The sequence below is a fragment of the Cyprinus carpio genome, chromosome A2 (genome assembly GCF_018340385.1).
Source record: "Cyprinus carpio isolate SPL01 chromosome A2, ASM1834038v1, whole genome shotgun sequence".
Lineage (NCBI taxonomy): Eukaryota > Metazoa > Chordata > Actinopteri > Cypriniformes > Cyprinidae > Cyprinus > Cyprinus carpio.
In genome coordinates this window covers 11,479,656-11,505,774 of record NC_056573.1, presented here as the reverse complement: position 1 = coordinate 11,505,774, position 26,119 = coordinate 11,479,656, and the positions used below count along the sequence as shown (strand labels likewise).

Genomic DNA, 26,119 nt, shown 5'->3' with positions numbered 1-26,119 from the left:
TATCTGCATAAAATACAAGCTCTCCCGGAAAAGATCACAAGCATATGAGAGGTTTTGGACACATTTGCATTATAATCCGACAATAATTTTGATTATACACCCACGCTGTTTACGCCGCAGGTACGTGGTCGCATATGGAATTAATTGGTTTCACGTCCTCGGCGACATCTCTTTCTCAGTGGACTCGGTTTTGCACAGGGTAAGACTGCTGATGTCTTGTTTAGACAGCTTTGTTTTATTTTATAACGTAAAAAGCCTGTATCGAAGCCTGAAAAAATATATATTACTGACCAAAACAAAAATCGAGATGAGTGAACCAATAGGACTACTTGGATTTCATCATGCCTGTTATCTACCCGAGAGTGGCGCCAGGCCAATAGCGTTACGTGAAACACAAGATTTATGTGTCAACGTGCTGAGCTGATCTAAAGCGGAGCTGTCAGAGAGGCAGAGAGCCCGATCCAGCTGCTGCATTCAGACGCGGTGGATGGGCTCAGATGCCCGGTCTTCGTCGGGGCTTGACTTCAGTCGGACAGTAGTCGTTTTCTTTTAGTATTTAGGCGTTTTTTGATTAGTTACGTTCGCACGGAGAGATTCGTAAGTGGTCGTTCCATAATAACGTTTGTTAACGGGTTTCCGCCATGATTTAAATGAGGCGACACACCTTTTTTATATCGGCGTGGTGTAAAATAGGCTATCTGCGTTCTGAATCTGTGCATCAGTTTACTTTTTAATTACATTTCACGTTTAGTCTCACCATGGACGCGGATATCATTCATTTGAGCTTTTTGGATTCTCTGCCGGGCGAGCTTAAGATTTAACGTTAGTTTGCAAAGCTGTGCGTGTGTGAATGAGCTGTAGCTCACACATCCAGCCAACTGTAACCTTCAAGCTAACGTCAATGACGGCTAGCAGTTAGCTGGCGGGATTTTCTGAGAGTTTTTCACCGTTCGTCAGCTGTGCGTTTGCAGAGGGATGCAGATGCATGAACGCGATGCATTAAATAACGAAAGGGACAAACTGCATGTCGAGATCCGGCGGAGCGCTGCTGATTCTGAACAGCTCGTGACAAGACATCGCTATAGTGCCACGCGCGGAGAGGGATTACACTCGTCCGAGCCTGCTCGCTAAACATGGCCTCTGCAGCCAGCAACCTCGCTGCATCCATCGCCAGCAAAACCAAAACCAAGAAGAAGCATTTCGTGTCTCAGAAGGTGAAGCTGTTTCGGGCCAGCGACCCGCTGCTCAGCGTCTTGATGTGGGGAGTGAACCACTCGGTAAGGGTTCCGCTTTCTTTCAGGTTTATATCAGCTGCGATGCTGTGAGCGGATTGGAGGCACGTGACGGTTTCTTGCGGCTTCTTGAAACCTCATTCAACTGTAGCATTTAATCCATTCTGCTCGAAACATCAGAGGTGTTTGTCCACGCGAGATTGTGTTGCGGGATACATAAATTAATACAAATCTTGAGACATGGGACAAAAAATGCCACACAACTAGTTTTAAACATGCAATATTTTCACTTTGAAATGATCAGGGGTTTTGTGTTCCAGTTCATTTCATTTTATCGAAAAATTATGACCTTATCACTCAATAAAAAATAAATAAATAAATAAACGCATGTCATCATTCCCAATCATTTATATGTATTAAAGTATTAAATCTGAGAACAAAAATGCAGATATAATGTATTACTAGCATGTCCTAGTGAAGATACTTAAAAAAAAAAAACTTAAGTACGGTTATTCTTAAAATAAGACAAAATTATATTCTTTATGGAAGTTGTATCTCTTAAAACTTTTTTTTATTATTATTTCTTAATATCTTTAAAAATGAAGCAAATTAGGCTTCATTCTGCAGGTCCTCTTTATATATTTCACACTCTAAGACTGTTATAAATCATTTTCTGTCACCCATGCATAATATGGTCGACTCTTTCACTCATGTTATTAAGAAATTGATTTTTAGATAATTTTCCTCATTTTAAGTAGGTCCTGTTAGTGGTCAAACCAGCAAAACAGAATGTCTACTGTAATAAGTGTGATACGCAGAATGTGATTATTCCATTAACACATTGCATTTTCTGTCTGATGGTGGTGAAAATTTGACAGATGGTGCTGAAAATTTGTTTGAAAGAATCCCTTGGTGTCAGCTGATTAATTCTTAGACGAGAATTCTAGATATGTAAATATTTATATTTCATTTGACTCTTTATTTATGTTTCTGTTGGTGTTGATCCATATTGAGTAATAGACCAGGGAAACTGTAGAAGAAGCAGGAGATTACAACCAAATGAAGGTGAATCAGTCTGATTAATCCAAAATAATTTCTTGAAAAATAAATGTTTATTTTTCAGTTTTGTAGCATGATTTGTCCCAGTACTCAAGAAGAAATGATTGTGTCAGCAAGTGTTAGCTGAGATGGCAAACAGTGGTGATTGTTGAAGACGCTGAATGAGTATACAGGCTGCAGAAAACATTTAGATCACTGATTCCTCATCCATAGCAAGCACGTAATGTCTACAAGAATGCACTTTTATTTCTCAGTTACCTAGTGAGCTCATAATAAATGTTTTTATATTTTTGTTCTTTTCTATTCTCTTATTTCTCATCTTTAATTGCAAGAAAATGTTTAAGTATTTTGCTGTTTGATTAACACCTGTTGGAGTAAATGTGTGTGTGTGTGGGGGGTTTAAACCCAAACAGCATGATGTGTTTAAAGAGAGCTTCTCCTGTGGGAATGGAAGATTTCCAGGTATCTGACAAACCTTTAATTGGTCTCCTGGGAATCTGAACACAGTGTTTGGTGCCTTATGCTGCTCTCATAATGCACATGCATGAGAAGATGCATCAAACTCTGATTTGTAATGTCTGTGTTGTGTGGAGATGCAAGCTGTAAAGTATAATTATTAATTTACATGTTTAAATCAAGATATTAAAACCTCTTTATTCTTTATTTTTGTGCACTCTATAAGGCTCTCAGATACCTCTGGAAAGCATCTAAATTTCCTGTACATTTCTTTTTATTAGAAGTAGAGTTAAATAATATTGATTCATAGCATTATTGCAATACAGTAGAATTACATGGCAGTGTCACAATATCCATAAGGTGATAACTGTTGAAAATGCTGTTCATAATCACTTTTATGTTTTGGTGGCATCTAATTGTCAGAATTGTTTTGTAGGACATATAACTCATTCCCAAACAAAACTCTTATGTAGGACTCATGTAGATTCTGATATTTGATATCAGGATTTTTTAGGCCTTTGCACTGGATTCATTATCTTTATACTAACTTGTAATATCCAGTGTTTAAGGTCAGACCATTTCAGGCCCTATTTTTTGAGAGACTTCATGCTTACTGCCTCTTATATTGTATTTGAGACTCTGACTGAATGTTTAAGGGTAATAGGGTAAAATTTGGAGAAGGAGTTGCATTGTCTGTCAACAAAATAGTGTTTCATCCCACTTTAGGAAGAAACACTTTACAAATAGCTTGACAGAGTGTTCTAAGTTGACAGTAAAACACACTACTTTTTCCCTTCAGCATCCCAGTTTTGAAATGGAGAGGGGGTTTGAATGGCCTTTTGATTAATTTTCTCATCAGCCCTGGGGGCTGGCTGTAAAATGTGAATAGGTGCACTTTATTTCTACTTGATTTAACATTTAAAAATGACTTACATTAATGTTGCCTAATGTAGTCAGGTTTAGTGTTGCCTGCAGGTTTATGTTCACAAACATCATGATTATTAGCACATTCTTCCTTTGTGTTTTGCTTTATATTGATGCTATATGACAATCTTATCTTCTGACCTCATTAATGTAGTGTTCAGAAATATTACCTATGGGTTTAGCCTATTTTTATCATTTAGGTCAATAGAGCCCCTCCCTTCATAACCACAACGTCTCGAGTATGCTTGATGCCCATCTGTCTTTCTTACTTCAAGTTTCATCTCTTTTCTCTCATCTAATCCACACCCCTCCTGCTCCCTTCACCACTTTTAGATGTTTTATCCTCACATTCAGCACTCACTCAGATGAGCTTTTTCATGTTGCTTACATAAGAGTCTCAGAGTTATAACTTAAGTCTGAGGTGAAGGAGATAAAGGCCTCTTCCATTGTGGCATGAACTTCCCTAATGGCCAGAATGAGAAATTGCCTTCTAGAGCCCGAAACCCCTCCATACACACTCAGCCAGCCTCTTTTCACGGCACATAAGGAATGACACAGTCTGTTGCCCTTGATGTGAATTTGTAGTAGTGCTGTGTTATGTAAAGCAGGCGATAAGCTGTATGTGCTGACAGATATTAGTCTGCTGTGAAAACAGGCTCTAGTAATGGAATCATTTATCTCTGATTTGAAATGCAATAAAAAGAAGTATGAAATCGTTTGTAATGTTCACGGCGCACATGTTCTAGAGTGGCTTTCAGAAAACACATGGCCTACTCTGCCAGAAAAGCCTCTGGTTGCTTGCTTGATTAATCGCAATGGCTTTATCCAAATGAAATTGTATGTTGATTATGTAACCGAGTGTAAAGACGTGGGGGTCAAAAGCCGCTATGCCACATACTATCTATATGTGGATGTAATTACATCAAAACACTCTCGCTGTACTATTTAGATTTATCGTGTCACCGGTAATATTACCAATTTTAATTTTGTAATTATTAAGTTTAAAATAATCATGCATACACTGTGCTTTCAAGTTGAATATCTAGTTTTATATGCTTAATGTTAACTGTTACTTAATGTTAACAAATACATGTATGTATTATAAATAAATGTAAAAATGTATAATTATATTTTATAAAAATATATATTTTTCAATTTATTTCTTATTAATATTACATATATTATTTATATAGTTTTTTATAATATATATGCATGTACTGTATTAAAACAAGCACATACACATATTATCATTACATTTATTTGTTAATATTACATATATAATTTTTATAATATATTAATGTACAGTATTATTAAAACATACACACACACACAAATATTAAATATTTGTATATATAACATTTTTGTTTTTTTACCATATATGTATATAAATATATAAACATATGATATGATAAAAAATTATGTGATATAACATATCATTATTATTAAAATGAATCATTAATTTTATACCAAAAAATATGATACAGTTTTACTCTGAATCGCATAGCACACTTTGTAAATGTACGGCTGAGGTGTGTGTTTTGTGTGTGTGTGTGTGTGTGTGTGCTCAAGCTGGTTGACCGTGGCTTGTCCTTTCCCATTTTCAGCTGCTGCTGTTTCAGTGCTGCTCTCAGTGAACCTGCTGCCCTCTCCCCCAGTCTTGCAGTTGCTTTCTTTTTATCTCTTTATAGACTATGGTTTGGCTTCATTTTAAATCACAAAACATAGCCTTCTTTATTGAACTGCTTCTTAATCGACAAGAGGACACCCCCTGATGCAGCAGGGACAGATGGAGGCACAGGAAGATGCACAAAAATAACTCTCTGCATACAACGCGTCGTTGTGTGTGTGTGTGTGTGTTCATATGATAGAATGGGAGTGTCAAATAGCCAGGTTGGATTCCACCATGTAGGAAAAACAGATATGTGCACAAAAATCTGGTTATTCTTAGATAAGTAGGCATCTTTCTCAGGTAATGTCACTATCAATCAACTGACTTGAGATTCAGTGTAGTCATGCATGTTCTATTGCCCATGAAAGGCCCCTTGATGTGTGTTGAATTATTTAAATGATAAAAAAAGGAAGTGGACAGTCCGGCCAAATAAGCAATGCTTACCCTGTTGGCGCAGACGGCTCTATTTTTCACTGCTGCTGTTGACAGTGAAAGGAAGTTGTTTCTTGGCAGCGGTCCATCAGTGCAGCACATTTAGAGAAATGGCTCCTGTACTGCAGATAGTTCTCAGTAAATAAGAAAACATTCTGATTTATTCATTTGGAGCAGGTCCAGAGGTCTCCTGTACAACTGATATAAAGCTGTTTTAGATATGCCTCAGCTATTCAAATATCATTTTGTAATCTGGCATAATTGAATAATTTTCTTTCTGTTATTTTCTTCCAGATAAATGAACTCAGTCACATCCAGATTCCTGTTATGCTGATGCCTGATGACTTCAAAGCCAACTCAAAGATCAAGGTGGACAACCACCTCTTCAACAAGTAAGAGAGACTGATTTTTTTTTTTTACTTAATGTGATCATTTTGCTATGTATTTTTACATTGCTTTGCTTTTGTTAGTTATCAGCTTTTGCACCTTTTTCTACTTCCAAAGAGAGAACATGCCAAGCCATTTCAAGTTTAAGGAGTACTGTCCCCTAGTCTTCCGCAATCTGAGGGAGCGATTCTCTATTGATGATCAGGAATATCAGGTACATAAATGCTGATATAAAATCGTTTAATGCACAGCTTGCCATGGATTATTGCGGTTATACAACATTCACATTCTAAAACATACAAAATACACATCTTAAAAATGCTCTATATATAATATACACACAGAGTTTTAAAAATATATATCACACTAAATCAAAAATAAAAGAAAGTATTTTTTATCCTTCCCCACCCCTCCTCCTCAGACTTGATACACACGCAGGTTGCCAGATTGACGACACAAACAGGAACAAGCACACTTGATGATGAATGAAATTACATAAGCTGTGTTTTTTGCCAGCTGGCAACCCGATAAACAAAAACAAAATTGTAAAAAATCACAGTGCGTGTTTCACAAAAAAAAAAAAAAACACCCACACCCCGGCCCAGAACACACATTTTCAAAGGAGAATAACTGACTGTAGCATCGTTTTTCATATAAACAAGTATGTTAACTTAGCATGTTTCTTAAATATCTGCAAACATTATGGTATTTTTATGCTTTAGTAGAGTCAAAATCTTACATACAGCACCTTAAATGATGTTTGCAGAGCAATATTTGACCAGAAGGGTAAAAATTATGGTTATTTTTGTCAGTTACAGCTCATTAGTTCTAGCATTCTGCCCACTTTAAATCAGACACAGAGATGAAGTATTGTGAATTCACCTGAGAGTAAATGTTGAAAAAATAGCTGGGATTTCATAGTACAACATAGTATCTCAAAAAGGAAAACAAGTTGATTCCTCATGATATGACCTCTTTAAAACGAAGCATTTTGGTTTCTCAGTTCATATTTAGTAGTTTCATAAGTAAGCTGCAGTAATATCAGGTTTTAGTTTCTACAGCCATCATCAGATCTTTCGGTCTCAGATCAAGTTAAATGCCATATTCTGAAAATACTGTATTGAATTTGGCCCATCTCCCAGAATACTTCAATATTACACTTACACTGCTGTTGACCCAGCAATGCAGGAATCAGCTTTTCATTTTCATTGAAGTGCAAGCGCAGCTTTTGTTGCATTTGTGTTTCCAGGTGACTTCAGTAAAACACATTCAAATCAATAAAGAAACAATGCTAAGTGCAGCTAACCATGAAACTGTGCACAGGTAGAATAACAAAATAAATAGACTTTTAATAGTCATGAGAAAATGAATTCTGTTTGTTTTGTTGTTAATGTCAAAGGCTGAGAATCTAACAGTATTGTGAAACAAATTCATCGTCACTTGGCATAAGTAACCACATTAGGAAGATGTGACATGGCTTCACTCTCTAAAACCATGTACAAGGTTAAAAAAATATACAACCCAGACTATATTAAAGGTTATTAAACTGTAGACTATATTAAAGGTTCAAAGATAAATCGGTCTTCTGCTGATGTTTTAGCACTTACAAAATTATCAGTATGTTAAGTAAATCATTTTGCATATTGTTCAGCCTGTGTAGTTCATTGTATTTCAGTTTTTGTTTTTAATGATAATTTTTTTTTCTGGTCGATTTGTTGATAATCTTGATAGTGTGTTCAATTCTTGGTATCCAAATCTTAATCCTAAAGCAAAACCAATTGAGAACCACTGTTTTGCTAAATGATTTTTTTTAAATAAATTTGGAACAGATTTTGAATCCCAATCAGTACAACGGCAACACAGAGTGTGTCTATTGCAGTGAACCGCAGTGACCTTGCACTTTTGGCAGATTTACTAAAGATGGCATCCAAAGCACAGGCAGTAATGCAGCTGTGCTTTTGCTGGTTGAATAATGCCATTTTAATGCAAACCCATTGACTCCTGTCTTTCTGCATTTCACATTCTTTCTCATTTTTCCCATTGCTATAGAAGAGGATGTTTTGCCATCCAAATGAGCAAAACTCTGCCAACGCGTTTCAGTTTGTGATGAGGTTCAATAAAAGAAGCAGCCAGACAGTACAGTCTGGCATCCCAGGCTGACTGCAGGCTGCAGTCTAGGAGAAGTGCCAGTAGCTTTTCACCGTTTTATTGGAGCTATTTAGTGCAAGCCTGGCAGTGTGAAATCCTTCACTGTTCTTTCCTCCCGTGGCAGAACTCTCTGACACGCAGGGCCCCAATTCCCAGTGACGCTCAGGGCCGTAGTGGAGCTCGTTTCCACACTTCATACAACAAGAGGTACGTCATCAAGATCATCACCAGCGAGGACGTGGCCGAGATGCACAACATTCTGAAGAAGTACCACCAGGTAGAGGGAACATCTGTTACTTTGTTTAAAAATGATCTTACGATGAGTCTCTCAAGCTGAAAAATCCATATTTTTTTGTGTGTTTTCCCACTGTAGTATATAGTTGAGTGCCATGGAAACACGCTGCTCCCTCAGTTTCTGGGCATGTATCGCCTCACAGTGGATGGAGATGAGACCTACATGATCGTTACTCGTAATGTCTTCAGTCACCGGCTGCCTGTTTACAAAAAATATGACCTGAAGGTGAGTGATTCTAGTTTGAAGACCCTGTCTTGTCTTTAGTATAATGAAAATGAATGGATTGGGGCATCAAGTGGTTGATAAAAACGTATGCTATTTCAAGACTTTGAAGGGATACAATAGCTTTGTTTAAGTCATTATTCACAGAAAATCATGACATCTACCCTAGTTTTCCCTGGTGCGTTCATTAAAGTTCATGAGAAAAAGTTGTGATGTCTGATTCATAAACAAATGATTCTTTTGAATCAGATCTTTGTATTGAATCGAAGTAAAAGCAAGTACAGCAGAAAAATGACATCAGAAAAAAATAGTTCCATATAGAAAAAAGTCACAATTAAAATTTTTGGGTAAACTTTTTTTTTTTAATAATGACTTTATGTACTTTTTTTAGGGATCAACAGTGGCAAGAGAGGCTACCGACAGAGAAAAGGTAAACTCTCCCTCATTTTTTTATTATGTGTAGAAGGAATAGAACTTTTGAAAAGGGGGTGCTAAAAATCTTTTTTTTTTTAAATGCTAAAAACTTAAAAGGTTTTCATTTTTGTCAGTGTATTTCCAATTACATAAGTGTTCAGAAAATGAACTCACATTTGCATGTTGGATGTATTGCATGTCTGAATTTGGAAATTATGGAAAAAAAAAAAGCATTGTAATCACATTTATAACATCATCTTCCTTTCCATGTGTGACTCCCACAAAAAAACCCCCCCAAAAAAATACCCCATTATCAAATACACCACTTTAAAAAAAAATCACTCAAAAAAAAAAAACTCTCTGTGCTTCTTTTCTGTTCAGGGTTTGCTTAATTTAATTTGCTTCAGAGTGTGGGAAACTGCACTTTGTAGTTCAGAGGTATTATATCATTTATTTAAGTAATGGTCCTGAGAAGAGTGAAAATAATTATAATATTGGATTAATTTAAACCTAAGAACCGTAGTGTCTGTATATATTGTTTTACACTGTAAGTTAAGTGCACTGATCTCTGAAGGTAAAGAGATGGTAACAGAAACCATTGTAAATAATAGATCAGAGACTTGTCTTCAGGAAACATTTGACTGTTGGATAACATGTTTTTACATTGATTTACTGTGGAAACTATATACAAAACATTCTGTACATTTATAAAAGGCTAATGAGTTGCAGTTTATACTTATGTACGGTATTCTCTCACAGGCAAACCTGATCTTGTGTTATTTCACATATGTGTACATATGGGAGGCATGTGAATGATTTGCATGTATATATATATTTTTCTATATGCATGTTAGTCTTTCTAGCATGTAAAATTGTTTCATTGATTACTTTCTCCTCCATTTAGATGTTATATCTACATTCTAATGCTGTATATGATACTCTCAAATATGGCAAATATGAACTGATGTATATTTGTAATTATGTGTCATATACAGACTAGATTTATTGTCATTCACTGTATTTGATGAAATGTTTCCTCTGCATCTTAACTTTGATTTACTTAAAGGGATAGTTCTCCCATAATGAAAAGTCTGTCATGTTCAAGTTGTTCCAAATTATTCTGCTGAAAACAAAAATATATATTTTGAAGATTGTGGGTATGGGAAACCAAACAGTATCTGGTCCATATTAACTTACATAGTATCTATTTTTTTCCATACCACGGAAGTCAGTGCATAGGGACCAACAACTGTTTGATCACCAACATACTTTAGAAAATCTTCTTTTGTGTTCAACAGAAGAAAGGAATTCATACAGGTTTGGAACAACTTGAGGTTGAGTAAATGATGGCAGAATTTTCATTTTTGGGTGATCTCTTTTAACATTCTCCCATGATATTTTGTGTCTTCACTTGTTTACTGTACAATAGCCATGACTCATGTTATCAATCAAGTTTTTTTTTCCTCACTCTGTAATTTTGATGTGTTTCGTTTGATGCATGTATGTGGGATATCTCCATCTTTTTAATTCTTCCATTTTCTCCTGAAGGCTTTAAACCTTTGCTTTATGAAATGATGTTAAAATGAGTAAAACAAGTCAAATGACCAAAACCACAAAAGTTCTCTAAAAAGCCAGAGGTGTCATCTCTCACCTCCACACACTGATTTGTGGGTGCTTGCGTTAGTGAAGCTGCTTGCATCTGACCCTCCTTCTCCCTGCAGCCACGTCCACCTGAGGAGGCTCCGTCCAAATCACGCATGAGCCAAAAGCTACAAACCATCCGGATTGCCACACGCTTTTACTGCGCCATAAGACACGTAAGGACACAACAGCAAAGAACTGTCCCTTATTGCTCTGTGTTCTTCTTCAACATTTTGCCTCAGGAAATCACTGTTCCCTCTGGATCCCACAAGGGACTGTAAACCCAAGCCCAGGGCTGGTGCTTTAAGTTGCCTTCCTGTTCCAGAAATAAAGTGGTGACTCCTTCTTCGACAATCTCTGTTGGAATTGTGAAAAGAACTGGAATACTAGTGCGTCAGCATTTACGTGTTCTGCTGACTGAGTCATGGGGGTTTTATGTATACCTTCATATCATATTTCCATCTGCATGTTCTGTTAGTTTGGATTGAAGTCTCATTCTCATCAAAAATTAAAAATTAAAATAAAAACAAAAATAAATTTTATATATATATATATATATATATTTTTATATATATTTAGATGTATCAATCTTTATCTAAATTATTTATTTTTGATGTTTCTTGGAGGGAGCAATCTTTAGCTAAATTATTTATTTAGCTAAATAATGTGTTTTTTATTTGATGTTTGATAAATATCTCAAACATTTAATGCACTGCAAATCTAACGCATGAAAATCAGATCAATAGTTACATTTTTTAATTAATTAAATATGAACAGTAACTATTACATCTTTCTTTAAAATATCATCTTTGTGTTCCAGTGAAAAAAGTCGTAAAGATTTGGAACGACATGAGAGTGCATTTTATTTTCATTTTTGGGTGGACTGTCCCTTTAATCTTGATACTAGCTGATGTTTGTGGAAGCAGGCATTTAGGAAATAACCCTTGGTTTAATCATTGTAATTATTTGAATGCTGTAATTGTCTGTTGGCTCTAACTGTGAAATCTAAATCACAGCCTGTTGCTCTGAGTGTCCACAGGAGGCTGTCTGCTTTATATTACACTCCACTGCTTCTGTGATCTGCTATTTTTAAGCTCATTTGGTGAATTTTCAGATGTTCATCTGTTGTGTAGATGGCTCATAATTGCACCAGATCAAAAATTTTTTCACTGTTTAATTGTAAGATGCTGAATTTTAGTGCGATATAACAGAAAGTTGACAAAAACAAGAAATACATGGAGAAGTAGACATGAAGTGTGTTAATTCTGTGATGCAGGCAGCACCAAAAAGAACTCCACCTATAATGGCTTTTTTTTTTTTTTTTTTTTTTGCTGCTGAAACGAACTTTTGCGATTTCATTTGGTGCTGCTAAAGGCACAGAAATTACACACATCACCTTTCATTTTCTTCCATATTATATACGAATATTTCTATATTGATTAAATTATTATTTTTGTCAGGGTTTTAATTTTGGAGTCTATTAACAAATCTGCATTTCTGATACTGTATGTCAGTTGTTTCATGGCTGAGTAATCTGAAAGTTTCAATTTACACATGTTGTTCCTGATGAACTTTAACACTTTGTCCCAATGTGAATAACAGACCAAGGAGCTTCCAACTTACAAAGACAATGACTTCATCAATGACGGCCAGAAAATCATCATAGATGAGGAGAACAAGAAAATGTTCCTGGAAAAACTGAAGAATGACGTAGAGGTCTGTGTGCTTATCCATCATGTGCTTTACTACTTTTGTGCTATCCATTTGCTCTGTTTAATGTAATTGGTTCATTAAACTCTTATCTAAACATTAATTGGTTCTAATCACCCCTCTGTGTCATTAAACTGTCTAATTAAGAAGACAATGAACGTTTCATGCTTAATCCCTTGAAAAATGTGTTTCCAGTTCCTGGCCCAGCTGAAGCTGATGGACTACAGTCTGCTGGTGGGGATCCATGATGTGGAGCGAGGGGAGCAGGAACAGCCCGAGGAGGAGAGTGAAGACAATGACGCTGGGGAGGAGGAGGGGACGGAGAGTGATGGAGGGGCCACTGGCTCCCCACCAGACAGCCCCAGTAACACACTAGACAGCAACAGACCCCTGGGCCCGGGAGAGTTTGACCCCGTCATTGATGTATATGCCATCAAAAGCCATGAAAGTGAGTCAAGCTTTCCTGCTAGAACTAAATTAACTAGAGTTGCTAGGGTGTTGCTAGATGGTTGTAGGGTGTTAGGTGGTTGATTACTGGCCCACTAAATCTCTTATGATTTTCTTGTCCCTAGATATATATTTTGAGAGCCATTTTCAATGTATTTTTTTGCCTGTTTTATGGTCCACTGGACAAAAATGGTTAGATCACTTAGAAAAGTACACCTTTCTTCAATAAGCCAAGTGATTTGAGATGCCATTTTTGTAGAACGAATAATACTGAACAAGAAACACACTGAATTTTGACATTTTGAAAAACCATCATACATTGGGGAGGGAAAAAACTGTATAGAAGGACACCGTTCCTCTGTAAATGTTGTACATTCAGTCATATTTAAATTATAATGTGTAATTTTGCACATTCAGTGCTAAAAATGTATTGTTTTTATTTATTAGTTCAGTTCAATAGTTCAGATTTTTACTTGACCTGAAACACAAATCATTTTTATTTTTTGCAATGCATTTTTATATTTAATATAAATATTTATTTATTAAAATTAACTTTAAATATCTATACACAAAATAAAACCATTATCTTCTTTTTTTTTTGTCTGTAATGCAGCTCCATAAATTCATAAATGTTTTTTTATTTTTACCAGAAATAAATTTTTTTTTTCTTTTCAAAAAAAAAAATTTTTTTTTTTCGTACAAAAACCAAAACCAAGAAATATAAAACAATCTTGAAATTTAACTGCTGTAATTTTTTTATATATAAACTAGAAATATTTATTTATTAGGTTACATTCCTTTTTTTTTCTTTACAAAAATAGAATATGCAACAAGCTAAAATATTACACAACTCAAAACATTACTGACTGATTTGTAGTTACTAATGCTTTAAAGACTGTCACAAGTCAAAATTGAAGCACAAAGTCACAATATTAAATCAAAATCAAATATACACAGCCAGATCTGCACTCATTTCAGTTTACGAAGCATATAAATGGATGCACAAAGTCAGTATATTACATTAAAGTTAAATATTCAGTGGCAGCGCTGCACTGGGCCAAAGAAACAAGTTAAAGTTCTGTCTCACTTTATTTCAGTTGTTCTTGCTTAAAAACAGTAGTGCATTCTACCTTTCAGATGCTCCTAAAAAAGAAATCTACTTCATGGCAGTGATCGACATTCTTACTCCATATGATGCCAAGAAGAAAGCAGCCCACGCAGCTAAGACAGTCAAACATGGGGTGAGAGTCCAATATATCATAAACACAGTGCTAGTCCTAAAATATTCCTCTATTTACTCAAAATCAACACATTTTTGCTCTCTTGTTCTCCAGGCAGGGGCAGAGATCTCAACGGTCAACCCCGAGCAATATTCAAAGCGTTTTTATGATTTCATCACCACTATTCTGTCCTAACTGCTGCCTGAGGCTGGAATGAGGCGGAGTAACAGGTGGTCACATATGATCTCATATCCTGGGAGAGGTTTTGCTGTGTGTAACGGATCCAGTGTCTCTCTCCCACTTGTCACAAGATCACGTCTGAGATCTGTCAAGATCTTTTTTTTTTTTTTTTTTTACAATGTCTTTTTCTTCTCTGTTGGTTTTTTTGGTAGGTTTATGGCTCCATGTGGTTGTTAAGGCATACATGATGTGATATAGTCATGCATATATAGCGTTCTGTATACTTTTGTGTTAGATATTGTTGACTGAGAAACCGCGTGTTATTGTTTGTGCCCAGCTACGTGGTATGATTATCATACTGGAATTCTTAAAGCTGCTTATATATTTATTGTCTTTATGTTCTTTGCTGAGATAAATTCATTGCTCTCAAAGGAATAGTTCACCTAAAAATGTAAATTAGCTGAAAATGTACTCACCCTCAGACCATACAAGATGGAACTGAGTAAGTCTCTTCATATGAACCGATTTGGAGAAATGTAGCATTACATCACTTGCTCACGAATGAATCCTCTGCAGTGAATGGGTGCCGTCAGAATGAGAGTTCAAACAGCTGATAAAAAACATCACAAACTTGTCTTGTATAGCAAAAGATGCATGTTTGTAATAAATTCATCAAGGCATTTTCAACTTCAGTTAACTGGAGTCTTGTGGATTGTTGTGATGTTTTTATCAGCTGTTTGGACTCTCATTCTGACGGCACCCGTTCACTGCAGAAGATCCATCGGTGAGCAATTTCTCCAAATCTGTTTTGATAAAGAAACAAACTCATCTACATCTCGGATGGTCTGAGACACAAGTACATTTTCATCAAGTTTAAATTTGTCATTTTTAAGTGAACTATTCCTTTAATTTAAAAAAAAAGTCCAGTTTTAAATAATGAAAATATATTTCAATTTATTAAATAAATTTAGCCCTGAACAAATATGACCAGAGTTAAAAATAAATTGGAACATAATTGTTTGAAAGTGTTTAATGCACTATCGCTCTTTAGCTGCAGGCAGTACCTTTAAATTAAATCTGTTTACAAAGTGTATGTAACAGTGCAAAAGAATGCACCTTCAGGACCAGTTACTGCATTTATAGTTCAAATCCAATCAGCAAATTGGATTTAGATGTTCTGCCTGTTGTGCATTGTAAAGTCTTGCACAGGAGCTCAATATTTGCAATTGGCTCTGATAATCATGTTTAGTATAACTCGACTGTTTTTGCACATGATCGAATGCACCAAAACATTTATGCAAATGATTCCAGTTTTACCACTGACTCGCGGAGGGTCATGCAATAGTAGTGATTCGTAGAATGTTAAAGCACCTAATGGGTTACATGTGCGTTGCCACTTTTGTATCCCTAGTGAAAGAACAAAACATTGCCTGTTTTATGTTGTTGTATGAAAATGAAGCATATTTTGTACCTACCTTTTTTTTTTTTTTTTTTTACAGTAATAATTCGCAGGTTTACAGTTGGCCGTTCTCTTGAAAATGCAGTTGTGCTGGCGCTATATTGATGCTTGAATCTGTGTATAGTGTTTCAGCTGCACTGTAAAGAGCGAGAGAATGCTGCCTCTTACTATTCTTATCTCTCTCTCTCTCATCATTGTCAAATCTTTGTGTGATCCCAGAGACCTTTAGTATTATAAACTAACTAGATATTGTGATATGTCTTCTTCTGAAATATCGTTTGCAAAGTAATCCTAAATATTCTACTGTATGTGTTGACATATATACACTGTGCGAGGGTGTGCCTTTTTTACTCTGAATTATTTAATTTTGTATTTGAATCATTTTTTTTAAAAGAGACGCTTGAAAAATGTTATTTTCTAAAAAGGGAAAGGAGAACAGGACGAATCCTAAGGTGGTTTTGCTGTTCCTCTGTAGATGTGTAAATATGCGAGTGTATTATGTGTTTGCAATATTATGACAATGTTGCAGTCCTAACATTACAAAAACTTAGAGAGTTCCCCTAATTTACTAATTTGATTCCTATATTGTCATTATAATTGAAGTTATGTTTTGTTACAATTACTAATTAGATAATAAGCAATGTCAGGTCTTGTTTTGGGTACAGTTTCCAGTGGAAGAGTTCGATGTCTGTACAGCAGAAAAAGCCACTTCTATGAGCTTTTGGGGAAAAATGACTTCACTTTGTCTCAAATTGTATAGAGTTATGATCTCTTTTGTGTTGTAATTTGGAAAAACATGCGTCCATGTTGATGGTACAGTGTGAGTTTGATACTTTCATGTTTGAGGAAGAGAAAAAAGCTTTGAAGGAATTGTGAGCTCTTTTAAATATGCGGTCAAAGGAAGATATTATCACTTGTCAGTCTACTTGTCATAACCGTTATCTACGTCATGCAAGTGTCCAGCTCTTGTGTGTGTGTGTGCTGTAGGCCCAAAATATGTAAAAGCACTCTGTCCCATAAGCATTGCTCAATAAAACGATGCATTGCTCAGCTTGATCAGTGTTTGTAATATTCTTGTATTATGGAAAAATCTTACATTCACAAGCTAAACTATTAAAAAATAGAAAGTGCTTCCCCTGAAAGGTTTACATTTGGTTGTGTTCATCATTAAATATGTGGATAGACAAAATAATGGTTATATCAAATAAAAATGAAAATATATCTTTGATAAATATAATCGAAAATCAAATTATAAAGAAGACTCACAAAGGCAACATTGTGTAAATATAGGGGTGATCGGAGCATGTTTTAAATTTTGATTAAACTAGGCCTAATATTACTGCACATACACTACCAGTCAAAAGTTTTTGAACTGTAAGATTTTTTATGTTTTTTAAAGAATACTGTTCTGCTCACCAAGCCTGCATTTATTTGATCCAAAATACAGCCAAAGCAGTAAATGTTTTTTGAGCAGCAAATCAGAACATTAAAATTATTTCTTAAGGATCATGTGACACTGAAGACTGGAGTTATGATGCTGAAAAATCAGCTTTGAAATGGCAGGAATAAATTAACTTTTAAAATATATAAAAATAGAAAGCTGTTTTTTTTAAATAGTAAAAATATTTCACAATATTATTAATTTATTTTGGATCAAATAAATGCAGTCTTGGTGAGCAGAAGAGAATTATTTAAAAAAAAAAATCTTAAAAACTTTTAACTGGTAGTGTATCTTAAGCTATCCTTAAATAGCTTAACTTTAATGAAATTGAAAGGTTCTCATGTACGATAGTGATTAAGATATAAATATTTTCAAAAGCCCGTATAACTATAAAGAAGAAAGGTTTTATTTTGTTGGTTTATTGTAGAGGTGCGTTACATGCTTACAACCAGAAGAGGGCGCCTCGCGCTGCCGCACAGTTACATGACAATCATTTAGGCCAGAATCCACGAAACGCTTTGTGTGAGGCTGATATTTAAGACGTAGTCATTTTAAAGTGTCGTTGTTTTAATATGAAAAGCTCTACGCAATAATTTCTATATCTTGACTTTGTAGGCCATGCATGTCATTTGCTGTCAGCCGTGTATATTAATCAAGAAGAACCTTGCTCCGCCTAAAAATTATTCTTCGTGTGACATTAGCCTATTGTTTCTGGTGCATTTGTGTTTTCATAAGGTACTTCTCTTTAAGGTTAAATCCTTTTTTTTTAATATCAGTATTGTTTTTACTTAGGCAAACCCCAAAAAGGAACCCCACTTCAGCTCAGAATAAATCGGTTCATTCATTCCACTTTATCTGAGACACTTTACTCGTCTTTCCATTCCCACATAAATTATTTCATTCACAGAAATCTACAGAGCGATAGCAGTAAAAAAGAAAAAAAAAATATGTCTTTACATTTTAACAAAGCTAAATGTATTTTACTGAACTTTTTCTATATTTCTTTTTATATAAATATAATTCTTAACATTTAAAACGGAAGGTTTTTAATACATTTCAATTATAGGCTGTTCAGCATCGGACAAATAGCCTAATTGTCAGAAGCCGCTAATTCTGACAGGACACTAGCCTATACGAGATTATTCAAGCATGCGCTTAGACAATAGATAATTAATAGAGAACAGTCTATTAATTAGGTTCTAATAAACCCTGTATAGCCTATATTCAGAGATCATTAGGTTAGGTCAATTGGTTTTGCTCTAATGATTGAGATTAACGAGACATTAAGGCCTAAGAAGTTATTTTAAATTAAAAAAAAAAAAAACGAAAACGAGTAAGTTTCTGTAGGTGACTATAGGCTTCTTATTTCTGTAAGTTTTCACCTGTTATGTCCTGCGGTGATTTGACATTGGTGTAAATGAGGTCAGTGCGATCTGACACGGACAAGAGAGACCCGAGCCGGTCGAAACAAACTTTTTAAGAAACCACTGATAATAGGCCACCTTTACAACAATTATAATTGTTGCGGCTGGACACAACTAGATCTCTATCAAATATTTAACCTACTTTATGCAGTCAAAGCAAACGTACAGCAAAGATAATAGCCGTTGCTCACCATTGACTATACAGCTATGCGTTTATTTTGGCCTTTGACAGAACTGTTAATCTTCTATAAGCTTGTATTCGTGTGGTTTGCATCCACACGGTCACTATCGAGTCACAGTGTATGTAATATTTATGAAATCATATACTGATCACAAGACGGGGTCAAAAATTACCAATGACCACATTTCAGTTCAAGAACGCATCATACGGTTTTTCTAGTGGGAAATTTGGCCACATTAAAACGTCGCAGTTTTTACCAATAACCATTATTTTGAATTATTTCGTTTGTACAGCTAAAATAAAATAAAATAAGGTATCAAACAGCTTCCCTTGAAATGAGAACCGAATTTAGCCAAGACCGAAGTAGGTTCTTGTCTTATAGTAACACATTGTAAACAAAGCAGCTAGTGGTTTGTTTTATCAAGGCCACACAGTGTAGGCTATTTAGTAATAAAAAAGTAAAATGTTTATTTAGACAAATGTTTCATATTGTACAACAGTAAATGATACATTGGCTTTAACAAATAACAGCTTGAACAGAAAGGCAGAGCAAGAAAAAACATCTGAACTTAAGGCTGTACGGAGTCCTCGCGTGATAACGCGCCAAGAAAAAAAACTTCTCAACTTAGGCTATATGACGAGCATGTAGGTAGCAGATTTTTTATTATTATTATTACACTTTCTGTGTTCATCCAAGACAATACTGAAGCTGCATTCCTGCCCTTTGCAAATTTAGTCTGGTGTTACACATTTCACCCGAATAAAATCAATTCAATCTGGATAACCAAACATTGCGCGTGCCGGCACGTGTTTTCTCGAAGACTTCACGGAAAAGTAAATGATTTATATACACTGATGTTCTAATCTAAAGGAACAAGACAAGTTTATAAAAACACCTAGGTACATTCTCCTTCTTGCCGAGTTTCCCTCCAGTACTCTTCACAATATTAGTTACGCCATAGTAATTAATACAAAATATAACACAAACAACGCTGTTACAAAGTTTTCACACGTGGTGACAAAACAAATATATTTAAAAATGATATAAAAAATTGAAGAGGTGGTTTATAAAGAAAGCATCTACATCACAGCTCTGTTTGCATGGGGTTGATGGCTTTGGCATCCATAAGCAAGTCACCCAAGAGAGTTGGAGCCATTATGAGAAGTTTTGCAGACTTTGCTGCTGAAAGGAGTTTGGCCATTGTGGCCCACTTTGGCAGAGACTCCGTTAACTGTGGAGATGTGGGGTAAGCTGGGATGTGAAGAATGGACAGGAGTGCTTGGGCTGGGCAGAGAGGAGGATGTGGATGGGGCGGCAGCAGCAGTCGGGCTGTTTGGTTTGTCACTGCTGGAATCGCTTTCGATATCAGGTCTTCTGCCACCGGTCATATCATCCCTTGGGCTGCTCAACTTCATTTTTTTGCAGCCAGGCCGAACTCTGTACTTCAATGGCAAGGGCCCATTCTGAAAAATATCAACATGTTATTATCGCTGCAGTGGGACTAAAATGTAACAGCACAGTTTAATGTGTTAAATATATCAGATTTAATACTCCTACCCGTCTCCATGTGTAGATATAAGCAATATCCATAAGAGTATAATAATCTTTCAAAGGCTCGTCTTCATACATAACTTCAATCTGAAAGAAAAACAGAATCTTATCTAAACAAGCTCATACTCTGACAAATTCTTCAAAAGTGCATGCTTCTGCATCAAAAACATGGCAACAAGTAAGAGAAGTTTAGAGAGAAGATTAAACCTTTTAGGAAGTGAATGTAAAGAAGATTACCTGAAAGGTACACGGTATATCCATTTTACTTCGGAGAAATTTTCTGAGATGCATTATTGTCATAGCCGCTGGGCATTGCAAGTACCGCTTTACATTCACCTAGAAAAATTAGACCATTACAAAAATTCAGGAAGTAGTCCTATAACCCTAAAAACTGACTAAAAGAGACATGTTCTAAAATATTTAATTTATTCAAAAATTAATTACCTCTTTTGTGGTTTCTTTTTCTTCTCCATCTTTACTGTCAAGCCTGATCATTTTGAGAGAGAGAAAAAAAATGAATGCACTGTCTAACTACAAAACTATAAATGTCAAAGGTCTGGGCCTTTTGCTAATGATTACTTCACTGTCAATTTTATGAGCAACATGAAAGAGATCTCTGATGATAATGAAAATGACATTCCACAGGGATTGTTATTGTTATAGTGAACTGAACCTACTTGTTCTGATCAAAAAACTCAATGGACAGACTGATGATCTCATCGTCTGCGATGATTCTCTTGTCTTCATCTGCCACTTCTCCTCTGTCCTCATTAGAACCATTAGTAGCTGAAGGACACAGAAACAATTACAACTTCAAGATAAAAAAAAAACAAGACTGCTTATGAATTAAAATATCACATGACCATCTTAAAATTTTACCATCAACTGGATGCTCCGCATAAAAATCCCTCCTTCGTTTCATCTCATCTGAGTAACAAAAGCACAATGAATACATCACTATATTGATTTAAGAAATTATAGGTAATAAGTTATATTGCAGTTCTGTAAAACATAAATAATAAATAAATATGATTAAAATGAGCACTTAAACTTTTTACACTTACTTTTGAACAGACCAGGCACCAGCTTGTACACAATGTCCTGAAGGGTCTTATCTGACCTGAAATATAGGGTACAAACATTTTTGAAGGGTATACAAACTGTTCCTTTTTTTCTTGAAGTACAGAAATGTGGCTTTAATGTATTTTCTGGATGAACAATCAACATGGATGTTTATTAAAATAATTTAAAAATACGTTATCTGGAATTAAAAAAAAAAAAAAAAAAAAAAAAAAAAATTAAAATAGCCTACAACAATCCCAAGCAATTACCTGATATTGAGGAGAGGTTTTGTTTTATGAACTTGGACATCACAAATAGGACAATATTTGCTGGTCTCCAGATACCTCACAATGCACATTTTGCAGACTGTGACAACAAAAGACGACAAATTAATTACCTTCAAGCGACCAATTAAAACACCGTTTGAGGCGACTTAAAAAGACAGTCCCGTTTGAATGCCCGACAAAGAAACGCATTAAATTAAATTAAATAATAGAGATTATGATAGACTTACATGAATGCAAACATTCGACAATGGTGGTCGCATCAATAAAGTATCCTCCACATAAAACGCACATCAAATGAGGATTTAGCTCCGTTATCTTGATTCTCGTTGTTCGGTGCATTGTCATGTGAGTTCGCAGACCTGATGAGCAAAAACGACACTCATTAATATTTCCAGTCACAATGAATATCTTACAGAGAAAAAATAAAGTCGGGTTATTAAGGTTAGACGGTGCACTTGTAGGCTAGGCTATTTGAAGCGAACAAAAAATACGACAAACCACACAAAACAGGCTACACCTAAGCTGTTTTAACGTGTTTATCCGGCAATACAACTGACAACTCGAATAAACTAACCGTTAGGTGGTTTTCCTAAATTCATAACGTCTTTGGTTAAACTCAGTGGTTTTGTTTTATTTGCGGGATGTGTACAGGTGAGCGTGAAAGTCTAATGCCCACACGTATAGTTGCTATGACGACGGGTTGTAATTGGCATTGTGCCAGACTAAACGGAGCCTCATAGCCTACCTCAGATTTACAGATGGTCCGGAGCATTACAAATGACCGTAAATGCAACCAATTAACGGTAAAACCCCGCACTTCCTCTCCACAACTGTGTTTTTCAAAAAGCATGCGGCTACTTGAACGTGGCTGCCATTTTGATCCAGACAGCCCCGTGTCCGAGCGAGTTTGCTCGCGTGAGGCTGCGACCTGTGCACCATCACACACTACTGTTTAAGGAGCAGTGAGTATCCTACTATATCACCTGTTAAACACGTCGTACAACCATAATTTCAGCACGCATCGCTTGCAGCGTCAAAGAGAAACCAGTGTGTTCTTCCCTGCTTTGCCGATGAGGAACACAGTCAACGGAAGCGCGAGAGCTCGCATCCGTGATCCCGCTATCTCTCTCGACTGCGATATCGGTAGGCTACGTGTGGGTAGTTCAACGTCGATTTTTCAAATATCAACATCCCGTAACGATTATAAACCGTTCTCAATGAAGAGCGTATACGGAATTCAAAGCATTAAACGCCGTCAAATATAATCAGACTCTCTACACTTGACACAGGCCAACCTTTAAATAGTTGCACAGTAGCCAAACTGAGAAAATGTGCTTGCTAGCTAGCTATATAAAAAACATCGTACTGCAATAGTATAATACAAGAACTTTAATAACTTTCTAATACCATTCAAAAAGTGCAGAACAACGCATCGTAGCTATTTCAGTCAGTGATAAATACAAAAATCAAAACACCTATAAGACAGTATTTCTGTGGGCTACTTTTACTTCTTTATTAAGAACTGTCAGCTAGGCTAAATTACACTGAATTATTTTACACAAGTGAATTTGTTGATCAGTGGATGACAGAAACAAGCTGACTCAGGTTCCATCAAAGGCAAAAAATAGCTTTGGTTAAGCTTGACCAATAATGAAAACTCACAATAGCCTACCATGTGGTTTAGTAGCTAATAATATTCAGATTCGTATCTGGTAGTATATTTAACACTCTGTGCACTGGAAACGGAACTGTTGTCTTTTCTGTAAAGAAGAGGTCTAGGACAAGGAAAGACTACAGTTACAGTAGCCTAAATCTGTCAGTTTAGCATATAGATAAGAGTCATATCTTGATAGGCTCGGGACTACTATGAAGTGTCTTCTTCCTTTTATTTTCAGAAAGATGACTGCAAGCAAGCATTTTGACTATGAAATAGGCCTACAGATATCTGCGGTGTGGAAAATATATATATAGGGCTATGTATAATAATAATAAATAAGTCAGTAATGCATGGCATGGTGGAAAGGTCAGATAGGAAAACAAAAGTAAGCTATATCTGCCCGTAACAGCTTATTCATTTAAATATGGAAGTATGATTTGGGCAATAGAGAACTGGTTAACAACCGATGTTAGTTTATATTTACATGATCTAATTTATTGGATGGCGCTATATCAACATTTTTCATTAACCATGAGTGAGCGGGGAGAGTCAAAGGTATAAAGACTGATTAATATAGCCTAATGAATAATGACATGTAGGCTAGGCTATATATCAGACTAACGACGAAAAAAAAACATTTAAAAATCAAATCTTAGAATTAGGACTCTTGTCCTAAAAAAAAAAAAAAAAAAAAAAAAAAAAAGAAAGAAAAAAGGGTTCATGTTCATACGCGTCCTGGTCACAAAGGATGCATAGAATCGAGACAACGTATTCTATTATTTTTTAAAAGCATAATACAAAACACACAAGCCAAGTTACATTCAGTGACAAATAAACAATTAGTGGACACGCTCGAAAACATATTTAAAATAGGCTATAAGTTAACAGCCTCAAAACAATTTTCTGGTTTCGTGTGTTACAGCCTATAGGAAGAGGGACCAAGCAAATACGCACATGAATGTAAGTTAATAAAATGAATCGACGACATTAAAACACGTTCAAGTTAATTTTTCCTAAATATACACTTTCCAGACTACTCATTTCTATAAAATAAGAGATCTAATGTTTGGTTTTCGAGCGTGAAGAAATGGATGAAAGTGGTCACCCGTTAACACCTGCCCCAACTCGCCTGTTCTGCAGCGCGCGCCGACTTTTTGGGTTAAAAACAACACTTGAAGAGAACACATATACTCCAGTTTTACAAAGACGACATACTCATTAACATGCATATTGCGTTACCATATGTGACTGGTTACGTTTCATAAAAAAATGTCACAAAATGAAATGAAATTCGCACGTAGCCTACGAGAAGCACTTATACATGCATTGTTACTCTCTTGTCTCCAAAGAGGGGAAAAAGACAACAAATGCAAAAAAGCTCGTAAACCCGATCCTTTGTATATTCGAGCGTACATACCAAGTATATTTCCCGATGGTTTCTAAGCTTTGTTGTGGTAGACAATGAAACTTGAGAGTCGATCAGCAAAAAATGAATGCTACCAAAGCGGCCATCTTGGAATGAGCTGCAGACGCTGTCAATGGCTCTAACGTTTCACCGCCGTGCACATTGTGGCCTTCTTGCACAATAACGTAGCTCACTCTTCGCCGACACTTTCCGATTTGATTCACAGACAAATCCACAGATTCCACTCATAGATGGTAAATTCCAGAGATGTAGTTCTCCTGCACGGCGATCTGAAAAACACAGTGCCTGATGGTTCAGTGCAAACTGACACAGTCCCCAAAATGGCTTAGTTCGACCGCCCCACTCCATCACGTGATCCCATTCCTTACGGGTAGCCTGGGAATTAGTAGTGGGGTAGGCTATGTCATCAATAGGGTACCCCACTAACGGATGTCTTTGTCAAACCTCACCACCCACATCACCACTTGAAGAGGAAAATCCCAAGCAGTTTGGTCGGATTGATTCTTAGACTATGACAAAATGAAGAACTTTTAGAGAAGCTGAATTTATCTGTATTCTCACAAAAAATTGTGCTAAATGCCCATGCAGAACAAGTAAGGGTTATTCTGAATAGCTAAGTCAAAATTAGGCTGCTTTTAAAAATGGCATGATGCAAGTTAGGCAAGAGCAAGAGGAATCAATACCCTATTATAATATCGCTCTAAATACTTTCTCTAGTTTTCAATGCACGCTGATTTTTATATTTTGCTCCCATGAAAGATTTACATTTTAATGGCCAACATGTTCCCGGAGCATTATGCAACTTCTGCTGAATATATACGCTTAGAAAATATTTTAATTCACAGACCGTTAATATGGCCTTTGTAGGCTAAGTTTAACCTATATAATACTGTAAAGCAAAATTTCAAAAATAGTTTTACATTATACATTCCTAACATTTGGGTTTTAGTTAGACTTAGGCCTAAATACTTCGAATGTAAAATCATTGGACTTTCTGATAAAGCAGTTGTTTTTATTCACACTCACTTCCCCAGAGGTTACAGTGAAGAAAAGCCGGGTGGTGATTACAAATTTTACTCTGAATGCATGGATAATAATTTATTTCTGACATGCCGTAGAAGAGGCAAATATGGTCCTTTACAGCAATATTTTGCTGCAGTATTTTGCCATCCAATATCTAACGGTGTAGCATAC

At 35.8% G+C, this 26,119-nt stretch overlaps 2 protein-coding genes across 6 annotated transcripts; one reads left to right on the top strand and one right to left on the bottom strand.

Annotated features, from left to right (window-relative positions):
* Window positions 1-406: 406 nt before the first annotated feature.
* On the top strand, window positions 407-16,951 carry LOC109107151 (phosphatidylinositol 5-phosphate 4-kinase type-2 alpha-like). Of its 2 annotated transcripts, XM_042772881.1 has the most exons (11): window positions 407-1,277; window positions 6,067-6,164; window positions 6,277-6,373; window positions 8,432-8,584; window positions 8,681-8,827; window positions 9,216-9,254; window positions 10,960-11,055; window positions 12,482-12,595; window positions 12,785-13,037; window positions 14,174-14,277; window positions 14,371-16,951. In XM_042772881.1, the coding sequence occupies exons 1-11, from the start codon at window positions 1,134-1,136 to the stop codon at window positions 14,449-14,451; spliced, it is 1,326 nt and encodes a 441-aa protein (XP_042628815.1). In that variant the 5' UTR covers window positions 407-1,133; the 3' UTR covers window positions 14,452-16,951. The 2 variants fall into 2 exon arrangements, with proteins under 2 accessions (XP_042628815.1, XP_042628818.1); XM_042772884.1 differs by lacking the exon at window positions 10,960-11,055.
* A 2,433-nt stretch (window positions 16,952-19,384) lies between these two features.
* LOC109103056 (polycomb complex protein BMI-1-B) lies at window positions 19,385-25,316 on the bottom strand. Of its 4 annotated transcripts, none has more exons than XM_042772830.1 (10): window positions 24,917-25,316; window positions 22,070-22,201; window positions 21,825-21,921; window positions 21,558-21,613; window positions 21,373-21,420; window positions 21,171-21,279; window positions 20,938-20,980; window positions 20,731-20,829; window positions 20,500-20,580; window positions 19,385-20,405 (listed from the first exon to the last, which is right to left on the bottom strand). In XM_042772830.1, exons 2-10 carry the CDS (start codon window positions 22,185-22,187, stop codon window positions 20,076-20,078), a joined length of 981 nt encoding a protein of 326 aa, XP_042628764.1. In that variant the 5' UTR covers window positions 22,188-22,201; window positions 24,917-25,316; the 3' UTR covers window positions 19,385-20,075. The 4 variants fall into 4 exon arrangements, with proteins under 4 accessions (XP_042628764.1, XP_042628773.1, XP_042628781.1 ...); XM_042772839.1 differs by lacking the exon at window positions 24,917-25,316 and adding an exon at window positions 22,826-23,105; XM_042772847.1 differs by lacking the exon at window positions 24,917-25,316 and adding an exon at window positions 22,588-22,785.
* Between the last annotated feature and the right edge of the window lie 803 nt (window positions 25,317-26,119).

Coding starts and splice junctions, on each gene's coding strand:
- LOC109107151 (XM_042772881.1), top strand. CDS start 1,134: ATGGCCTCTGCAGCCAGCAACCTCGCTGCATCCATCGCCAGCAAAACC. Junction 6,165..6,276: donor GACAACCACCTCTTCAACAA/GTAAGAGAGACT, acceptor CTACTTCCAAAG/AGAGAACATGCCAAGCCATT. Junction 14,278..14,370: donor CTAAGACAGTCAAACATGGG/GTGAGAGTCCAA, acceptor CTTGTTCTCCAG/GCAGGGGCAGAGATCTCAAC.
- LOC109103056 (XM_019116372.2), bottom strand. CDS start 22,441: ATGAATTTAGGAAAACCACCTAACG. Junction 21,922..22,069: donor TGTCGAATGTTTGCATTCAT/GTAAGTCTATCA, acceptor TTGTTGTCACAG/TCTGCAAAATGTGCATTGTG. Junction 20,830..20,937: donor AAAAAGAAACCACAAAAGAG/GTAATTAATTTT, acceptor TAATTTTTCTAG/GTGAATGTAAAGCGGTACTT.